The sequence below is a fragment of the Ochotona curzoniae genome, unplaced genomic scaffold (genome assembly GCF_017591425.1).
Source record: "Ochotona curzoniae isolate NIBS_2020 unplaced genomic scaffold, NIBS_Ocur_1.0 scaffold_4937, whole genome shotgun sequence".
NCBI lineage: Eukaryota > Metazoa > Chordata > Mammalia > Lagomorpha > Ochotonidae > Ochotona > Ochotona curzoniae.
The window spans coordinates 172,594-193,789 of NW_024467126.1; the positions used below are offsets into that span (position 1 = coordinate 172,594).

The 21,196-nt window shown below is 46.1% G+C and overlaps 1 protein-coding gene and 1 pseudogene across 1 annotated transcript; both read right to left on the reverse strand.

The window, feature by feature from the left end:
• Positions 1 to 400: 400 nt before the first annotated feature.
• LOC121150097 lies at positions 401 to 1,285 on the reverse strand (annotated as a pseudogene).
• A 3,869-nt stretch (positions 1,286 to 5,154) lies between these two features.
• On the reverse strand, positions 5,155 to 21,130 carry LOC121150098 (phospholipase A and acyltransferase 2-like). Its single transcript, XM_040970779.1, has 5 exons — positions 21,074 to 21,130; positions 20,829 to 20,937; positions 17,505 to 17,782; positions 15,584 to 15,660; positions 5,155 to 5,185 (listed from the first exon to the last, which is right to left on the reverse strand). Exons 1-5 carry the CDS (start codon positions 21,128 to 21,130, stop codon positions 5,155 to 5,157), a joined length of 552 nt encoding a protein of 183 aa, XP_040826713.1.
• Positions 21,131 to 21,196: the final 66 nt, after the last annotated feature.

Sequence of the window (21,196 nt, forward strand, 5' to 3'; positions counted from 1 at the left end):
TCTCCTGTCCCATGTCAGCCATGTCAGTTAGCAGACTCAGATGCCCTGCTCTCTGCATATCAATTCACCAAATCGTCAGCTAGTGAGCATAGATTATATAGCTCCTTTTTTTTCAAGAGATTATTTTTTGGTTCATGGTCATTGCTTTCAATCCAAAGTAACATGACATTCAATACACATCCTTATAATTTACATTCAAATTTTATCTTCTGGGGTCCAATAACTTGTCTGTCTTACATTTAATGAACTGTCTGATGTTAAAAGAGCTGCCTCAACCTCATTTTATGAGCATTGATTCTGATGTAGCACATTGACAGCTCTGCTTTATAAAGAATATAAATGACTGATTAAATAGTCTTCTAACTAGAACAAAAACATCTGTTTTACCTGCAGAGTTTGTTCAGAACCCTTTCACATTTTTACTCCTCAGGCTGTAGATTACAGGATTCAGCATGGGGAACACCACAGTGTAAAAGGCAGACACAATTTTGTCCCTAGACAAAGAGTAGCTAGACTGAGGGCGAGAGTAGATGTAGAGAATGGAGCCATAGTATAAGGTGACAGAGAGGAGGTGGGAAGAGCAAGTGGAGAAGGCCTTGAGGCGGCCCTGGGTGGAGCGTATTCTCAGGATGGTGGCAATGATAAAGAGGTAGGAGGCGAGGATGAACACAACGGGGGTGAGGACACTGGAGGTCAGGAGAAAGTACATCAGAGTCTGGTAACCTTCCATTCTGCCACAGGCCAGCTCCACCAGGGGAAGCAAGTCACAGAAAAAGTCATCAAACCACAGAAGTCAAATCAAAATGTTTTTTTGGTGAAGATAGAAGAATTAATAAAGTCACCAAGATACAAAGATATTAGTAAAAATGCACACAGCTTTATGGACATGACTTGAGCTTAAAGCAGTGGCTTGAAGATGGTCATATAGCAGTCACAAGCCATGGCAGCCAGAGGGTAACACTCATTGTAGTCCAGCCCAGCAGAGAAGAACTGACACAGGCAGCCAGCAAAAGAGATGCTTTTGTCAGACATGCAGGTCATTAGGATCTTGGGAGTGTAGACAGAGGACAACCAGAGATCCAGAAAAAACAAATTTCCAATGAAAAAAATACATGGGTGTGTGTAGCCGGGAGTCATGGCAGATCAACACGATGAGGGCGGTGTTTCCTACCAACGTCATGGAGTAGACTCCCAGGAACAGCACAAAGAGGACCAGCTGCATCACGGGATTTGTTGTGAAGCCCAGCAGGATGAACTCGGTCACTGAGTGATTGCCCCTCAGCATGATGTAGGGCCTCTCACCTAAGAGGAGACAAAAGGAGAATTTAATGAATCACTCTGTTGACTGGGAAGAGCTCTCTTGGGTCTGAAGAAAGCCAAGGACTGGTCCCTGCCTTCCAGCAATGGCTTTGGCTTGAGTCTCCAGCATTGGGTCCGCCCAGCAGGGGCACCCCCCACAGCTGCCACACTGCAGGGAGCTGCAGTTGCCCCCAACCCTAAGGCCCGAACCCCTCCCAAACTCATCCTGCCGCAAGCTGTTAGTTGCAGGGCGGAGTTAGGGCCTTAATCCAGTTCCCAAGTTTCCCTCATGATGTACTTGCCCTGAGGGAAGAGTGCTGTTTCACCTTAAATGTCCATGCAGGGCCCAGTGCGGTGGTGCAGTGGTTAAAGGTCCTCGCCTTGCACGCCCGGGATCCCATATGGGCGCCGGTTCTATCCCGGCAGCCCCGCTTCCCTTCCAGCTCCCTGCCTGTGGCCCAGGAAAGCAGTCGAGGACGGCCCAGAGCTTTGGGAACCTGCACCCACGTGGGAGACCCGGAAGAGGCTCCTGGCTTCGGATCGGCGTAGTATCGGCCATTGCGCTCACTTGGGGAGTGAATCATCGGACGGAAGATCTTCCTCTCTGTCTCTCCTCTCTGTATATCTGCCTTTCCAATAAAAAAATAAATCTTTAAAAAAAAAATTTTTTTTAAGTCCTGTGGATTAATTACTACACATCAGGGACATCAGCAGAAACATTTTTCTTTGTTATTTCACTAGACAAAATATTTTCCTGTTCTAATCATTTTGCTGCAAAAAGACAGTATTGAATTCCTTTTTATGGCTAAGTAATGTCCCAGACATTTTTGAAATATTACGTTTCTTTGCTTTGTCCTATTTCTAAGTTAGATTCAGTATTCTGAATTGTGTCCATTAACGTTTACGGATATTCAGTTGCAACACTCGGTAAGCATCTGCTTTATCATAGTTTTGGCAGTCATTTTCATTTTGTTGTATATTATTTATAGTACATTTAATATAGTAGTCACTCCCTTGTGGGTGACAGGGACCCTAGTTATCCATCCTTTACTTGCTGCTTCTTGGTGATGCGACTCGTAGGAAGTTGGAGTCAGACGCTGCTCCTCTCTGTGAGTTCCTCTGAGCCATCACCATCCGGACTGTCCCGGTCTCCTCCTGTGGTTTCATTCTGTGACCATTCTGAGGGTGAATCCAGCTGAAGGAAGGCAGAAAGGCTTCTCTGCATGTGGTCTCACCTAACTGCAGTCTTTAGCTATCATGCAGTCTTTATTCTTCATTATGTACGAAAAGATCTAGTTATGTTTTGCAGAATGTCTTGATAGTGTCTGTGTTTTACACCATTTTAATACCCAGCATGGGGCCCAGCATGGTGGCCTAGTGGCTAAAGTCCTTGCCTTGAATGTGTCAGGATCCCATGTGGGCACTGGTTCTAATCCTGGCAGCTTTACTTCCTGTCCAGCTCCCTGCTGGTGTGTGGGACCCTGCACCTGTGTGAGAGACCTGGAGGAAGTTCCTGACTCCAGATCAGCACAGCATCAGCTACTGTGGCCACTTGGGGAGTGAATCATTGGACGGAAGAAGATCTTCCTCTCTGTCTCTCCTCCTGTCTGTATATCTGCTTTGCAGCTAAAATAAGTAAATCTTTTTTTAAAAAGCACCATTTGACAAAACAACCAAAACACCAAAACAAACAAGCCACTCAAGAAATGGGCATGGAAAATGGGCAGACATTTCACAAAGGAACAAACCCAAATGGCAAACAAACATATGAAAAAATGCTCCAGTTCCCTGGCAATAAGAGAAATCCAAATTAAGACATCGATGAGGTACCACCTAACACCAGTAAGATTGGCCCACATTAAAAAAAAAAAAAAAACACCAACAACACATGTGGGCGAGGATGCGGGGGACAGGGAACCCTACTCCACTGCTGGTGGGGCTGCAGGCTGGTACAGCTTCTATGAAAATTAGTATGAACACTCAATCAACTCAAAATCTGCATACCATATGATCCAGCAATAGCTCTCCTAGGAATATATCCAAAACACCTGTTTCACGAGAAACCAACATGCACCCCTATGTTCATAGCAGCACAATCAATAATTGCAAAAATTTGGAAGCAACTGAAATGCCCATCAACAGAAGACTGGATAAGAAAGCTATGGTTCATTTACTCCATATAATACTACTCAGCTATTAAAAAAAACCAAAATGCAGTTCTTTGTGGTCAAATGGGCCCAGCTGGAAACCATAATGCTAAGGGAAATGAGCCAATCCCAAAAGGTTAGATATCACATATTTGCCTTAATTTAAGAATTTAAGATGAAAGGATGTCAATATGAAAAAGAGTACCTGTAAAATGTAATTTTTTAAACTTATGGGTTACTCAATACTATGGCCACTAATTCCATAATGTTGTGGATTGTTGCTGATGTTATGTTGGGGCTTTTGATTGGTCGGGGTGATACTCTGCTGGCTCTACCTTCGGACCAGAGATGTTCTCCACAAGAAGCCGTTGAACTTATCTGGACAATAAGATGCTGGACTCTATGCTTGGTATATGCTTACAATGAAAGAACCCCAACTGAAGTTGAACTGTGGCAATGCAGCAAGGTGGAGGAATCCACCAAGGGGGAAGGGGCGGGGCGAATCCCAGTGCCTACAACTGTGTCACATAATGCAATGTTGTCAATCAATCAATAAAAACACCATTTGTTTTTTGTAAACTTTTTATTTTGAAGTTTTTAGTTTTATCATATAATTTTGCAGACTGGGATTCCCCCCAAAACTCCCACCCCCTGACAGATTTTCCCCATGTTATGACAACAGTATAGTCCTTCATAAGGAGTCATAATTCTGTCAGTTGTTATTTAAGTGTACCCTCACATTGCTAGTAGAGATGATATCAGACAGGAGAGGCTGGCACAAAGCCTTGGGACCCTGCACACAAGTGGGAAACCCCAAAGAAGATCCTATCTCCAGGCTTTGGATCAACTTAGTCCTGGCCGTTGGAGCTACCTGCTACCTGAAGTGTGAACCAGTGGATGGATAGTGTTTCTCTCTCTCTCTCTCTCTCTCTCTCTCTCTCAATATATATATATATATATATATCTCATATATCTCATATATATATATCTCTCTCTCTCTCTCTCTCTCTATATATATATATATATATATCTCATCTGTTGAAACAATAAAGATTTAATTAAGAAGCCACTAAGGATTGTAAAGTATGCACTTATTTATGTATTTGCTGCTTCAGGAATTTTCAGGTTTCTTTTGGACATTCTCCGGGCAATACAATTTTGCTTATGGTCTTTATTATTTTTTGTTTATCTTGTTTGCTGTTAATGAGATTTCCCTTGATGTCTGTAAGGCCACATACTCATCTGATGAAATTCAGTGACATTTCTACAGTCTTAATTTTGGGAAAATGATTCTTACTTGCAACATGAATGCATTTTTCATATTTCATTAACAACTATGTTGAATCCAACCCTAAAATGTCAGATGTACACCTTTCAGAGATAATTTGGAAGCAAAGGTCAAACCATCTAAGTTAATTGACAATAGTTTTCCATCAGGTAAACTCAAAAACATAATACTTTTATTACCCAAAAGGTTGTCAGAATCTCTGGAGTTACCATTGGGTATATTCTCCTGAAACCTGACAAATCTTATTTTCCTTCTGGTGCTTATTTGCCTTAGGGAAGCCAGGTTTCCTCAGGTTACATTCTGTACTGAATGCAAACTCTAACTTTACACATAGCTGTTCCTAAAACCCTGTTACTATAGCTTACAATCTTGGTTCATATCAGAATTCAGATAGCTGTGTAATACATCAGTAAAATTTCACTAATTTCCTAATAACGCATTATCTTTAAACCTGGAGGAATAAGACAAGGGAGAGTTCAGACTTTCAGAGACAAGTGACTCAAAACAAGGACAAACATCTGTACCCTAATGGTTTTCATTGAAGTCAGACAGTTATTGGTATTTAAGAGCACGCTTGTCTCCACAAGAGGGGTTTTGGTCCAAATTCTTGAATCATTATCAAAACAATTTACCACATATTTCCAGAGAAAAGCTGTCCAGAAAATTTTAAATGCCCTACCTCTGGATTTAACATAGTAAACCTCTCATTTGCTGCATTATTGATCAGTACTAACAACTGTCCAGGCCAACTAAAAACTTGTGTCGTGTCCAGGGACAAGGCTTGTGAGGCTATTCTTCTGGCAAAATGTTTGGAAACTGGGTTAAACATCCTAGCTCCACCCTGCGGAGTGTGGGGCCCTACCGCTAAGGTCTTAGGAATTTTAACTCGGTTCCCAAGTTCCCTCATGGCGGACTTACCCTGAGGGAAGAGCTCTCTTGTGTCCTGGGGGACACCAAGGACTCGTTCACCGCCTTCCGCCAGTGTCTTTGATGAGAGTCCCCAGCATTGGGTCAGACCCAGCAGGGGCACCCCCACAGTCGCCACACTGCAGGGAGCGGCAGATGCCCCCATCCCCAAGGCCTGAACCCTTCCCAAACTCGCCCAGCCATAAGATAGACCTGGTGGTTTGGAGGGAAGTATCCAGAAGATAATTTGGGTTAGACAGATTCACCAGCTCAATTAGGAATACAGACATGATTTGTTAGCTTAGAAAATCACTGATCACCACACTCAAGCCCACACCAAAGCTATGGATGGGGGCCTCTTTGGCAGTGTTAGGTACCATTACCCAACTGGGTGGTAGAATGGTGGAGTGGTCACATTTGGCAGGATCAAGACACTATCCAGCATGCAAGAAAATTTAGTCTGAGGGTAGACTTTGTGGGGTTGTGTGGGCCCAACTCTCTAGAATACAAGCCCCCTGGTTAGCTTGCAAGCTGGGGTTGCAATGGTCTAAGCTAGGTGTGACCATGCCACCTGCCATCACTCACAGGTAAAGGAACCCACAATAGTCAGAGTAGGTCAAGGCAGCAGCACCTGAATGTACATCCTTAAACAGGATGTGGGGTGGGCCAGGCTGCCACTGGAAGGGGGCAGAATGGGCAGGACTGAACAAACCTTAACTCACAAGAAATAACAGAAATCAGGTTGGAGCACAGGTTATGCCATGTAGGTCCTTGCACCTACTGATCTGCGTGAGGCAGGGACACTAAGCCACAGCATCCAAGGGGCCAGGATAGGTGAGGGTCTCTGCCAAGCTGAGTCATAGCAACCACCAGCCTGCACATGATCTAAGGCTGGGAATAGGCCCAATCGGGAGCTAAGCTGACACCCTAGCTGGGTTGAGGTTCCCGCCAAGGAGCGCATGGGCTGGAATTGGGGCTGTGTTCTGATCAGGATATGACTGTAATCTCACTTGGCACAAGTGTGGACTGGGACTGGAAGCACCAAGCTGGACCAGACTCCAACACCATCTGGTGCTCTGGAGGACCAAGGGGAGATGTGTGACAGACTAGGTTAGGTCTCAGCCCTTACTGAACCATGTGTGAGCTGTATGGGGGTATGGAAGAGCCATGGCTGGGTTGAAACAGCCAACAGTAAGAACAAGATTGGGTTGAAGGCCAGTCAGGAAAACCCACTGTTCCTGCTAGGACAGGAGGTGAACTGAGTAGGGCTGGCTCATGAACCCACTGGTATGCGCAAAATCTATTACTGGGAGAGTTTCTGATGGAGGAGCCTAAACAACTTCTCTGGCAGGACACAGTCCCTGCAGGTAAGCACAAGAAGCACAATACGAAACAGCCCAGAACAGGCAATGGAAATTATCCTACTGGCATACACATGGCATGGGTTGGGAGCAGACCAGGCTGAACCTGTTCACATTACCCACTGGTGAATCTGAGCACCAGAACAGAGTGTGGGTCGAGCCAGGTTCGGTTGTGACACATACCAGTATACAATAAGGAATGCCAAGGTGAGATGGAGCCATACCAGATGTGGTTCCAGCACCCAAACAGCACATACGAAAACCAGGGGGAGGAAGCAAAGCTGGCAGGGGAATGTGGGTTCCCCTGCGGACAATTACTTCCGTTGGAAAGCATGAATAGGGATGAGGGCAGATCAGACTAGGCAGGGCTACAACACCTGTGGGCCTCATGTGAGCTAGATGAGGGAAGGGCCACAGTGGGCTGACTGTTTCAACTGGTGCAAGCAAAAATTAGAGTGGGTGAGGGTTGGTTGGGCTTAGCCACAGCATTAACTAGCAGAGGCTGGCACTGGGAGCTAATTCTGTCAAGGCAAATGCCAGAACCACCTCGAGAGTTCATAATCTGGGAGTGGGTGTGGCCTAGTAGGGAGATAGTGGGCACCTCCCTCGGGGTTACCACTCTCACTGGACAGCACAAAAACCAGGACAGGGGTAGGGGTGGCTAGACAGAAAGGCACCTGCCAGTAGGTGTATGGGCTAGACAATAGGTTGGTTGGGTTGCACAGGGCTTCAATGCCCATTGACATGTATGAGAGCTGAATGGGATGTGGGACAGACTGGACAAGCCTGCAGTACATACTGGCAAGCATGGGGACCAGGGTAGGGGGAAGAACTGGTGGGGGTTATGGGGAGTCACCCCAACTAGGCTGCAGCTCCAACTGGTTTATGTGAGGACTAAGTATGAAGTGGGTAGGTTCGAGCTGGATTACAACACCCATTGGTCCATGAGGAAGACAGGGCTGGAAGCCGAACGGACCCAGCAATCGCAACGACCAGCATGTGCATAAGTTGAATGGTGGATGGACGGTGTTGGAGTCTGTACTAGCAAACTCACTTAAGAATCAGATCTGGGATTATCTCAGATGAAGTTTCTTTGGATATCTCTCCAACTGAACTGCTGATCTTAGAACCCAACCATGAAGAGACTGTCAGCCAGTGGACTCTGAATAGGTTTCATTGCAATTGGAACTGTGAGATTGGCAGCAATTCAGAACTGCTGAACTATCAAAACTCTTTCAGCAGGACCCTTGAAGCGCGCCTCCTGTTGAGGACTGGGATGGGTGGTCGGTTGGGTGGGTTGGTTCCCTTTGTTTCTCCCCTGACCCCAGATACAAGGGAAAATGATAATATTAGTGTGGAAACAATGGTATTACCGACTTTCACCCTGTAGCCCTTGATCCTTTGTACCCTAATCAACTAAGATTATTTTAAAAACAAATAAATTTTTAAAAACTAAAAAATTTAAAAAAAAAACAGGATTTTGTCTAAATCCTGAGAAGACTGACTCCTCTGAGAGGGTTGATTATTTCACTCGTTTATTCATAAACATTTAAATTGGCCCCAGCTTCTTTATTGCTTTTTTCTTTTGATTTTCAGTCGACAAACTGTTCAAGTGACCCATTACATAAAGAACCCAGCTGATGGTAAGGAGGGACAAGGAACTACTATTCCTCAAAAGCAACTCAAAGGGCTAATCCTCCTGTTGCAAGCACCAGGATTCCATATGGGCATGGATTTGTGTCCTGGGTGATTCAGGCTTGTGGCCTGAGAAAGTAGTAGAGCATGGCCCAAAGCCAAAGTGGGACCCTGCACCCACTGGGAGACCCAGAGAAAACCCCTGGCTCCTGGCTTTGGTTTGGCTCAGATCTGGTCGTTGCAGCCATTTAGGAAGATCTCCCTATCTTATACCTGCCTTTCCAATAAAAATAAATAAATCTTTTTTTAAAAACTGGATTGTAAATAATGAAAATCAGATATCAAAATGTAACCTTGTTCATATGGATTGCATTTCTTTGTATTCTGTGTTTTAGTTACCACTGAACAGGGAGAACTTAACAATAGTTTTTCTTTTGAGGACCGGCTTATTTCAATAAGCACAGCAATCTCCAGTTGCATCCATTTTGTTGCAAACTATGTGATTTCATTCTTTACTGTGGTTTAATATTATTCTATAGTATGTGTATATGCATGTGCACGTACAATATTTTCTTTATCCAATCATTCATTGATGGGCATTTGGATTGATTTCAAACCTTACTGATAATTACAAGACATTGTTGAAGAAAACTGACAATGAATCAAATAGATGGAAATATGCCACATGTTATTGGACTGGAAAAATCAGTGTTACTAAATATCTATGTTACACAAAGTAATTTAAAAATTTGGAAAAACCTTGGTCAAAATTCAAATATCTTTGTTCACAAAAATAGAAAAAAGTGAACACTTATTCATGGAAATGCAAATGTCAATACTTTAAATACAGAAACAGAAAAAAGTCTGATAGCTGAATCAATTTAGATTTTAAAAAATAGCCTGGCTGGGGGGCTAGACCTCCAGCCGCGGCATGGCAGCCGGGGGCCCCGTGGACGGTGGCATCTCACGCCCACATGGGGAGCTGCCCTGGGCAGCCAGTGCGCCATTTGGCACTAGGCTCCGACTGCTAGCCGCCCAGCCAGGGAGCTCTGGGATTTTGGTTCTTTGATTGCTGCTTAGATAGCTCCATGCTGAACCCTCGGTGTTTTGGGGACGTGAAACAATCCTAAAGATTTCTAATGACAGAAAGTCTTCCTCAGATGAACCTGAAACTAATACGGTCTCAACCCATGATATTTTAAAGGTATAATTTCAGTGGACTTTTATACAGTTCTTCAGTATATAAATAGTGGATTTCTCATAAAATGCAAAAAAACATACTTACATATAAACACAAAATCTATAATGATCCTAACAATATTTTAATGAATAAATAACAGATTTCAAAGAAACAAAATGAGTGCATGGAAACACCAAGACTAGGAAACTTTTTCCTAATATACAGTAATTTTCAGGGAGGGCTATCCCGTATCTCTGAGTACTGATGTGGTTAGACCTCTCAGAGCAGCCCTCTCTCCTTCTTCTCTTCCTATTCCCAGATAGTGGGGGAAAAAAATTAAACAACTGTTTCATCCACTTTCTCCCATCCTTAATTCTTCCCATTCGAATCAATGGACCACATGGTCATACATCCTTCTTAACTTGTAAAAATCAACAAAAACAAAATAAATTTAGTCAAGACCAAAAAAAAAAAAAGTGTCTTCACGCTGGGGTGTGCCCTTAGTCTGGCAGCTCAGAGGTCCCCAGTGATATCCTGGTCCTAGTCTCAACTCCAGAACCCTGCCAACATGCACCCCAAGAGACAGCAGGTGAGGGATGGCAGACTTAGGTTGAGTTCCAGCCTCCATTTCAGCCTTGGTTTAGCCTTGGCCACACCAGGCACTTGGGAGTGACAGCTCATAGGACAACAGTTTAAAAACCAGACCAAACCAAAAAAACAGCTCTCCATTGAGCCCTTCTGACCAGAGGAAGCCAAGTCTCAGCGGGCCAAAGGCACCCTGTCAAAGGCCCCCATGTATCAGAAGCAGATCTGGGATTTGAGCCCCAAGAGGCCACCTTTGCGTCATCCATGGTGAGTGCCCCACCCCGTGGCCTCACAGTCTGCTCAGTCCTGCTTCAGGCAGACCTTCTGGTGTGAGAGGGGCCATGTGGAGTTGGTGCTGCCCTGCCTCAGGTCACTGACAAAAACACTGTGTGCCAGCAGCCATGGTGCATGTGATCCTGGCAGTCATCCTGGTGTGCCAGCCCCCATGGTGTCTCCCAGACCCAGTCATTGTCCTGGTGGTGCCAACCCCCATGATGTCTCCCAGGCTCCCTAGAACCTCTGAGAGCATGCCGGAGTAGCCAACCTGGGGTACTCATCTGCAATCAGAGACTGAGGGGAGACAGACAAGAGCACAGCATGAGAAGAAAGCAGCAGGAACTCAATGTGAAGCCTTTCGTGTTTTCCTTTGAAAGACTTGTTATGATTTGGAAAGGCATGGAGGGGGAGGTTGACAGAAATCTTCCATCAGCTGTTTCACTCACCAAATGGCTGCAATCATCAGAAGCCAGGCACCTCATTCACTTCTTCCATGCAGGTGGCATATGCCCAAGCAAGCACTTGGATCAGCTTCTGCTACTTCCCAGGTGAGTTATCAGGGAGCTGGATCAGAAGCTAAGTAGTTGGGACTCAAAGCAGTGCTCCAGTAGGGGATGCTGTTGTCACAGGTGCTGGCTTTACCCACTAGGCCACAAAGCCTGCTCCTTGGCTGTAACTTTCACGGAGTTTTATCATCTCCTTTTAACGTGCCCTGCTGAGCCCAGAGGTGCAGCCTTGGACTCAGCTGCCACACCAGAGGCCCGAGAAGCACAAGGTTTCTGCTTCTCTCCAGCTATAAACCCAGGTGCCTTCCATTGTCTTAGGGGATCTTTGCCTTCTGTCTGCTGACCTGGTGCCCATGGATGGGTTTAGAGAGCTGTGCAGTGGCAGAGAAAAACCCCATTTGAAAGGGAGTGCTAAGATGAGCAGTAGCTAATGAACACACACACACATGAGGCAGAATTTCTTCTCCCTCACATTTGTAACCTTAGGGTTGATGTTGGCTCTCTGAACTTCCTTAAGAAAATCTTCCAAAACCAAACCAAACCAAACCAAACCTGCGAATGCCATGTCAGCTGCCCACAAAAGGCCCAGGTGTCCTTACCATTGCACTTTGTCTTCACAGTACCCAGTGGTCATCTGGATCAAGTGGACATATTGGACACATTACTACTAATACAGACTATGGGAGATCGCCTCTGGATCTTTGTCTGCCTAGCCTATGTACGAGGCAGTAAGCAAATCGCATACTGTGTCCCCCAGGGAAGCCCTGACAGGAATCTTGGCTTTCTTTTGTTTTTGTTTTTTTAATTAATCAATTAAGTAAGTATTTTTACAATCTTGCAAAGTTGATTAGGGTACAAAGGGTAAAAGGCTACAGAAAAGTGGGTAAGACCAATATTATTTTTTCCCCTGTGTCTGGGATCAGGGGAGAAACAAAGGGAGAAGCCCCACCCAGCCTCCCACCCATTCCAGGTCCCTGATGTGGGGCACTCTCCAAGGGTCTTGCTCAAGCAGTTTTGATAGTTCAACATTTCTGAATTGCTGCCAATCTCACTGTCCCAAGCATGACAAAATCTATTCAGAATCCACTGGCTGACATAGTCTCTTCATGGTTGGGGTTCTAAGATCAGCAGTTCAGTTGGAGGGATCTCCAAAGAAACTTCATCTGAGGTGATCCCAGACCTGATTCTTGGGTGTGCTAGCCAGTAGAGGGTCAGGCTCAGTCCATCACCCCAGTCAGCTTATGCACATGCTGATGGTTGTAATTGCTGGTTCAGTTCTGTTTCCAGCCCTGTCTTCCATGTGAACCAGTGGGTGTTTTAGTCCAGCCCAATCCTGCTCACTTCATACTTGGTCCTCACGCAAACCAGTGAGAGCTGCAGCCTAGTTGGGGCGACTCCCCATGACTCCCACCAGGTCTGCCCCTTACCCTGGTTCCCATGCTTGCCAGTATGTACCACAGATTTGTCCAGTCTGTCTCACATCCCATTTAGCTCTTGTACATGTCAATGGGCATTGAAGCCCTGTGCAACCCAACCTGCCACACACATGCTGGCAGGAGCCTTTCTGTCTAGCCACCCCCACCCCTGTCCTGGTTTTTGTGCTCTCCAGTGGGAGTGGTAACCCAAGAGAGAGGTGCCCATTATTTCCCTCCTAGGCCACTCCCACTCCCAGATTATGCACTCTCCAGGTGGTTCTGCGGATTAACTTGACAGAATTAGCCCCCAGTGCCAGCCTCTGCCAGCTGATGCTGTGGCAAAGCCCAACCAACCCTCACCCACTCTAATTTTTGCTTGCACCAGTAGGAACAGTCAGGCCAGCCTGGTGTTTCCCTTATCTAGCTCACATGGAGCCCACAGGTGTTGTAGCCCTGCCTGGTCTGGTCTGCCCCCATTCCAATCCATGCTCTTCAGTGAGAATGGCTATCTAGCAGGGGAGCCCTCCACATTCCCCCCACCACCACCAGCTTTGCCCCCTTCCTCCCTGGTTCTCATGTGTGCTTTTGGGTGCTGCGGCCACATCTGTTATGGTTCACCTCACCTTGGCATTCCGTAATGTGCACTGGTTTGTGTCGCGACTGAACCTGGCCCAACCCACACTCTATTCTGGTGCTCAGATTCGCAAGCAGGTGATGTGAACTACTTAAGCCTGGTCTGTCCCTGACCTGTAACAAATGTATGCAAGTGGGTATCTTTTTCTGGCCTGGTCTGGGTTGCTCCCTATCATGGTTCTTGCACTCACCTGTAGGGACTGTTTCCCAAGCTCCTCCATCAGAACCTCTCCCTATGCCAGACCTTACACAGACTGGTGGGTCCATGGGCCAGCCCTACTTAATCCACCTCCTGTCCTGGCAGTTAACAATGGCCTTTCCTTGCTGGCCTTCAATCCATTCCAGTTCTTACTGTTGGATGTTTCAGCCCAGCCTGAGTCTTGGCTTTCTGAGACCCCAACATGGCCTGTTCACTGGGTGTGCAGCAAGAGCGATGGCCTGCACCCCAGTCTCTCTGCACTGATCTTGAATAAAACATGCTGGGATTTCCTTGGTAAACAACCCTAAGAAGTCGAATGTTGCATTCATCCTGCTTTTCAGAAGGTAATGGATTTGCCCTGAGACACAGCTTCCTGTGCTTCCTGAGCTTTAACTTCATCGGAGGGTCCAGAGAGATAGACATACCTACTAACCTGTCATAGTGTCGTGGTTGGGTGAAAATACTCTTGGGACCGCCTTCTGCCTGCCCTCTTTCCTATTCCATATAAGCTTATGAATTCTCTTAAATAAATGGACATCCCTCACCACCAGTTTGTCACCAGTGTTTCTGCTGCAGAAGAACACTGTAACTCACCCACCAGTGGTCATGTGTTCTGCTGGACAGAAGACCCCTGAGAGAAGACATTTTTATAGCTCTCCTAAGGGAGATGAGCAGAAAAGACCAGTAAGATGAAGAAGGTACTGTGCTGACAAAGATGCAGTGGTGTTTGTCAATTAGCAGTGCAAATGCTTGGTGACCAGGAACATTGCAGGTGATGGTGGCATGCACCAGTTTGTCTCTGATTTGGTAATCTCATGCCACTGCTGGCTTCTTTTGCATTTACAACATCCATCCATACTTATGTTCTCAGCATCCACTTTAAATTTTTTGTATTTTTTTTTTTAATTTTGATGATCTTTACATAGTTGGTTAGGGCTCAAAGGGTTAAGGGCTACAGGAAAGTGGGTAAGTGGGTTTTCACATTCTCTTTTTTTGCTTCCTGTATCTGGGGGAAAGGGAGAGACAAAGGGAGAAGTCACACCCACCGACCCAACCATCCGAGGGTCCCTGATGCTCTGAGGGCACTGCTCAAGTGGATTATGGCGTGTTAACTCCAGGCCTTTGGCTGCTGTACAGGGGAGGAAGGAAGCTGGTTCTCTGAACCATGAGTGGGAGTTCAGTGGGTCAGGCCAAAATACCAATGTATGGTCAGAGCCCTATTTTTATAACATTCAGGATGTATTTTGCGAAATTTAGAAATTTTAGTTTAAACTTGTAGATGAAAACTCTTGGTCTGAGGATGTCCTGAGATAAAATGGGAAATGGCCATCTAACCGATTTATGGTTTATGTCACTATTTTCACTTAGAATTGTTACATATTCCATATATACAAATTTTCACGCTGTTATGCCAAAGTGAACCAATACAGAGTGGTTTGGAAAAATTATGGTAACACAAATGTCTGTTGATTTATATGACTTCTGTGGATTTTGATTTTTTTAATTTGATTTTTTTTAAAAAATTCATTTATTTGAAAGGCACTTTTACAGCGAGGGAGAGATCTTCCATCTGCTATGTCAGTTTTCAGTTGGCTGTAATGACTAGGGTTGGTCCAGGCTGAGATTAGGAATAAGGAGCTTCATTTTGGCTTCTAATATGAGTGGCAGGGGCCCAAACACTTGGGCCATCATCCACTGCTTTTCCCAAGCCATTGGCAGGAACCTAGGTCAGGTACGGAGCATCCAGGGACTCATATCTGTGCCTGTATGAAATGCTACCCATGTGGGATTTTGATATTGCAGGTGGTGGCTTTACTCTTTGCATTGTAATATTGGTCTTTTAAATTTGCTTTTTTTTTCAAGAGATATATATATTTTCAAAGTTGTCAACATAGATTTGTGCCTGTGTTTGCCGGTTGGAGCGGTTTTTGCCTTTTAATTAAGGAGCATTCTAAGCACATGCACTTGGAAGGCACACAAAGTGGTGGAATTTGTTTGGGAAGGCAAACACACACACACACACACACACAGAGTGGGCATAACTGAGGACCAGGAGAAGGGAAGCCATCACGGAGCCCCAGCTTAGGACCTCCTGTTGTCTGTCTCTGAGGGAAGCTCTCCCAGCACCACCTGCTATGAGGTGATGTGCTTACCCGGAAGCTTTATAATACCTTAACATCCATATGGATCTGGAGACTTCTCCCCAGACCCCAGATGCCAGCAAAGCATCCTGAAAAGGAGAGTTTCTGATAAGCCAGGAGGATCACACAGGGCGGGGCTCTGTGGATTGTGACCTCCAGCTCGGCTACCTGCCTTACCCCCATCAGGGCGCCATGCTTTCCCTTATCAGTCATTTAACTCCACAAGAGTGTATTTGACCCAAGAACCAATTATTCAGATAGAGGTGTAGTAGTCATCGTGTTCTAGGTTACTGAATTTTGCTTTATGAATGCACCTAAGTTACACACACACAGAAGGGATCACCAAAAGCCTATGGAAAAAAGCATTTAGAAATTAAGTAAGAAGTAGTTGTTTGGTTCAGTGGTGAACAGAGTGCTTGGGATAAGTGTATCCAATCTCACCCTGCTGGCTTTACATCTTAGTTTCATATCTCTCTCCAACTTCTTATAATTTGCAACCTGAGAGGCAGTGGATGACAACAAACTTATACTTGAGTCCTTGAATCTACATGGGGGAAAATTATTTGAGTTCTTGGCACCTGGATTTGTGCTGCTCCTTCCTGGGTGTGGAGGGATCCAAGACAATGAATCCACTGATGAGAGATCTGTGTTTATTGGTCTAGTAAAAGTATAAGTAAAAGTAATTTGAGAGCAAAAATCTCGAAGTCTTCCCCAACAACCGGCCTGGCTGTGAGAGCAAGCCTTTGTTTCAGTGCTTTTCTCGCCGGAGTCTGGACACTGGAAGCACTCAAGGGCACACAGGATGCGGTTATGCTGAATTTTTGAGCATGTTACTGACCTGCAGTAGAAGATATGGGAATGCTCAATGGCAGGGGTCTGATTGGGAAAACACTCCAGCAGCCTGCCCTACAACCAGGACCAGCCAGGCCCTGTCCTCAGTACCCACTTACATAGGAACCAGAAAGGGAATGGAACGTCCCTTCCTCCTCCATCTCCTCTTTGTTCTTCCTCTAACCTTCCTCTTCATTCTTGCCTTTCTCTCCTCCCTTGACTTTCTTTCCCCTTGATTTAATCTGTCTCTTCCCTTTCTCTTTCTATTTCTCTTAATATACCATTTTTCCTCCCTTCCTACACTCCTCTCTCTCTCCCTCCATTTTCTTTTGCTTTTCCCATTTTCACTCTCATGTTGCTCTCCCACTCTCTTTTCCTGTCTCTCTTTTCAATCCATTCGCTTCTTTCCAGGCTATGCCAGACCCTCTCATTTATCTCTCCCGCTAGGTTATTTCTTCTGCTGCCAGCTGATGGCTGTGAAGGTGTACCACATGGTACCTGGAGATAATGAGGCACTCATCTGGCATTCTCCCTTTCATCACCACTGCCTATTAAGCAGGAGATGAATACTGTATAAACTGCACAGAGACATTTGTCATTGGATTAGTAAGCTGAATGTACAACCCTAGGATGTGAAGAAGGCACATGAGGGAAGCATACATACTATGTGTAATTGACAAAAATTCCAACCTCTGCTGATTCTTCAAAATCAGAAATTTAAAAAAAAAAAATCCCATGCATTTGACAAACAAATGAGGAGTACCCCGGATTTTCAAGTGACTTTAGAGCAAGAGTTAGTAAGGTATACCCCGGGACAGGATCCAGCCCGCTGTGCCCATCTCTGAAATAAATGCAGAGACACGGCCTGTCATGGGAACATGGCCTTGCCAAATCGGCCACTCCCTTCCGTGGCCATCACCTCCATCTCCATCTGCACTGGTCTGGGTCATCCACTTGTGTGTCACTCTTTACACCAGAATGTGACAGCTCCAAGGATGAGAAGTCCTTCTCTGCTGTCTTGTCCTGTTGCCCCCTTAGCCCAGCCACATCAGGTGACCAGTATCTGTCATGAGCACCTGACCTGGGTCAGATGAGCAGGGACCTGGAACACCTGGTCGCTGCGGGAGACCCCATAGCGTAGCTCGTTCACAAAGTGTTCGCAGTTTTTGAAGATCAGTGAGTAAGGCACCTCCTTTCCCACTTTCTCCATGGCCAGCTGGACAATCGTGTTGGGAGGCCGTGGCTTGTACTTGTCATCGTGCTTGTTATTGACCCGGTACCTGTGCTTCCCAGCCACCTCAGACAGCAGTTCCTTCTTCACCATGGCTGTTTTAGCAAAGGCACACTTGAGACCTGAAACACCAGCTCCTGCAAATTGACATGTTAAAACATTGTGTCAGCCAAGAGTAGGGTCACTGGGGCTGAGAGCAGGTTCCAGCTCAGGCAGCCTCAGTATCCTTGGCCACATCCCCAAGGACCTGTCTGTCCATCTTGCATGGGCTGAAATTCAGGAACAGGTCAAACCCAAGCCTGGATGGCTTTTTGGGAAGTCACCAGGGTCCCAGGTCTCTAGTTTCTTTATGGGACCATATGGGTCCATATGTCCCTAGTAGAATCAGGGTTTGAGCTAGTAGACAGCCAGGTCCCCATCACCAGCCTAGAAAAAGTCACTGGGCTCCCCAACCAGGACCAGCACTGTGGGAGCACCTGCAGGTGAAGGAACATTTGCAGTAGTGTGAAAGAGGATCCCTGAGCATGACCGAGGCTCACCCTCAGAATCTTGGCTCACTCACCATGAACCCTAAACCCAGCCCTGTCCCACTCATGCCCCAACCAGGCCCTAGACCCTGTTCTATGACATGTAAATGGAAGGTACCAAGGCAGCTGAGAGCTGTGACCTTAATTCCCCAATTTTCTGATTCATCTTTCCCCAGAGGTCCCCACCTCCTCAGTTTCAACCAGGCTACTGCTAAGCTGAGCTGAAACAATGGTTATCAACCAAGCCTGAAGCTACCAGCAGGGAGCACATGGACCCTGGGCCACAACCTAAGCAGGTCTGCTGAGAGCTGGGCCCTCCCTGGGTGCTAGGGTCCATCAGCCCTTCCTCCGCAGGCCTGTGGGACATGAACCAGTACATGAGGGCACTTTTGTTCTTGACTCTCTGTGTCACTGCCCCTCAAATACAGGATTAATTTGTGTTGGAATCTGTGGTACATCCTGCTTGTTACCGACATAGCTGATACTCCAGCCTTCATATGTAGGTTTTTCTAATAAATGCTGTAAATTCAAGAGCCTCATGGCTAATATGATGGCTCATCCTCTGCCTAAAAGCACCAGCATCCCATATGGGAACCAGTTCTTGTCCCAGCTGTTATACTTCCCATCCAGCTCCCTGCTTGTGGCCTGAGAAGGCAACAGAGGACAGCCCAAAGACTTGAGACCCTGCACCCATGTGGGAGACCCAGGGGAGGCTCCTAACTCCTGGTTTCAGACTGGTTCTGTTCTGCTCTAATTTTTGTGGTCATTTTGGAAATGAACCAGTGAATGGAATATCTTTTTCTCTGTCTCACCTTTCTCTGTAAATCTGACTCTGGTTAAAATAAATAAATTTTTTTAAAAAGAAATAAAACTACATTTGGATATATATTTCTGAAAATTAACCAAATGGGAGGCCCCATTTGAAAATGCCCTTAAACCACACTCCCACAGTCACATAAATTAATCTTAATTTTTACCCAAAAATGCTGGTTTTGTGCATGAACTAACCTACTCTCACATGAACAAGACCATCCATAGCTTGTGGGCAATCAGGTACAAAGACGCTCGACCAGCACTCCCCATCGTAGGGGACTGTATGTCTGTGGTCCCAAAACAAGCAGGCAACATACGTGCAGAGTCTTCACAAAGTTCATGGGAGACCCAGCACAGTAGCATAGTGGCTAAAGTTCTCACCATGCATGTGCCGGGATCCCATATGGGAGCCAGTTCATGTACTGGCTACTGCATTTCTCATCCAGGTTCTCATTTAAGGCCTGAGAAAGCAGTCGAGGATGGCCTGAAGCCTTGGGACCCTGCACCCATGTGGAGACCCAGAAGAAGCTCCTGGCTCCTGGCTTCGGATCAGCACAGCTGTGGCTGTTGCATCCACTTGGGGTGAACCAGCAGACAGAAGATCTTTCCATCTCCCTTTCTCTGTGTAAATCTGACATTCCAATAAAGTTAAATAAGTCTTAGAGGAAAAAGTTTGTGGGAAACAAATCATGAAAAAAGTGCATGGATTTCATTTTTTTTTTAAAAAAAAAAAAAGGTAGGTTTCCCTGAGCCTTTCAAAGACTCTTTATGCTTCCTCCTTCATGCTATGCCTGCTCCAACCCAAGCTTCTTGCCAAATTTGGCTTGAAGTCTCCCAGTCCTGAATTCTTCTTTCAATCTACAATAAACCTCTCAAAGCTACATACACTTGTGTACACACACCTGCCGTGTAGCAGCCCAGGACATACAGGGGTGATCTATTTCATCTGGGTCCCTACTGTTTCAGTAGGTGAGTGGCTTCCAGGGTCTACCACTCTCCTTGAAGCCATGATGCTCCATCCTTGCACCTGCACCTGCTCCTGGCTCCTGGGAGGAAGGGAAGTTTATCCTGGCTCCACAGAGAGTGCAGCCACGTGCTCCAAGTCAGTCAGTGAGCAGAGCAGCCAGGATCCCCCTGCGTTATGCTTCCATCACACAGCACAGCCAGCCAGGGTGGACTGTTTGAAGGAAATGACTGCTGTTGGCTGTGGCTTACTCCTCCTGAACAACCAACACGTAGGCTATTAGTCACATGATGGGATGTTGAGCAGGTAGAGAAGGATTGCTCAGAGTTGAACACCCCTGCATAAGAAAATAAAAATCGGGCCCGGCGCGATGGTGCAAGTGGTTAAGGTCCTCGCCTTGCACGCCCGGGATCCCATATGGGCGTCTGTTCTGGTCCCGATGGCCCTGCTTCCCATCCTGCTCCCTGCCTGTTTCCCGGGCAAGCAGTCGAGGACGGCCCAAAGCTTTGGGACCCTGCAGCTGCGTGGGAGACCTGGAAGAGGCTCCTGGCTTCGGACCGGCAAAGCATGGGCCGTTGTGCTCACTTGGGGAGTAAATCATCGGACGGAGGATCTTCCTCTCTGTATATCCGCCTTTCCAATAAAAAAAAATTTTTTAATAAATAAATAAATCTTAAAAAAATAGAAAAGAAAAATCAAGAGCCATCTCTCCACCAACTGACTGATAACAACAGGCAGCCTCTGACACACCCAGCAGGGAAAGGGCGATTAATTCATCTGAGTCTTCCTGAGTGCCAACTCCACCAGTCAAGAAGCAACAGGCATGTGTCCATGCCTCTGTTTACCCTCCCGATCTCAGTTAGTGTAATTGGAAGGAGAATGCTCACTTACCTGAAGGAACCACATGAACCACATAGCCATGTCCCACGCACACGGCCCAGTGTTGAAAGCCAAGGAAAAAAATCTCAATCAGATCTCCATCTTTTGGTGTTTCTGAAACCTACAATTGAGAAGGCACAGACAGGTAGGAGTAAAGCTTTGAAAAGCACATTTTAGAAACTGATCTGCAAGGATTTCTGACCCAGTCTGCAGCCTGACTCTGCTCATTGCTCCAGGGACAATGCAGCACTCCTCACACCGGGAACAACCCCCTCAACTTGCTGCCAGCTGATGGCTGTGAAGGTGTACCACATGGTACCTGGAGATAATGAGGCACTCATCTGGCATTCTCCCTTTCATCACCACTGCCTATTAAGCAG

Bases quoted from the DNA above. Each gene is read 5' to 3' on its own strand.
- LOC121150098 (XM_040970779.1), bottom strand. From the start codon at position 21,130: ATGTGGTACACCTTCACAGCCATCAGCTGGCAGCAAGTTGAGGGGGTT. The intron at 20,938-21,073 runs GTGAGGAGTGCT...TCTCAATTGTAG, and splicing joins TTGAGGGGGTTGTTCCCGGT to GTTTCAGAAACACCAAAAGA. The intron at 17,783-20,828 runs GTAAGTGAGCAT...ATGTTTTAACAT, and splicing joins GGTTCATGTGGTTCCTTCAG to GTCAATTTGCAGGAGCTGGT.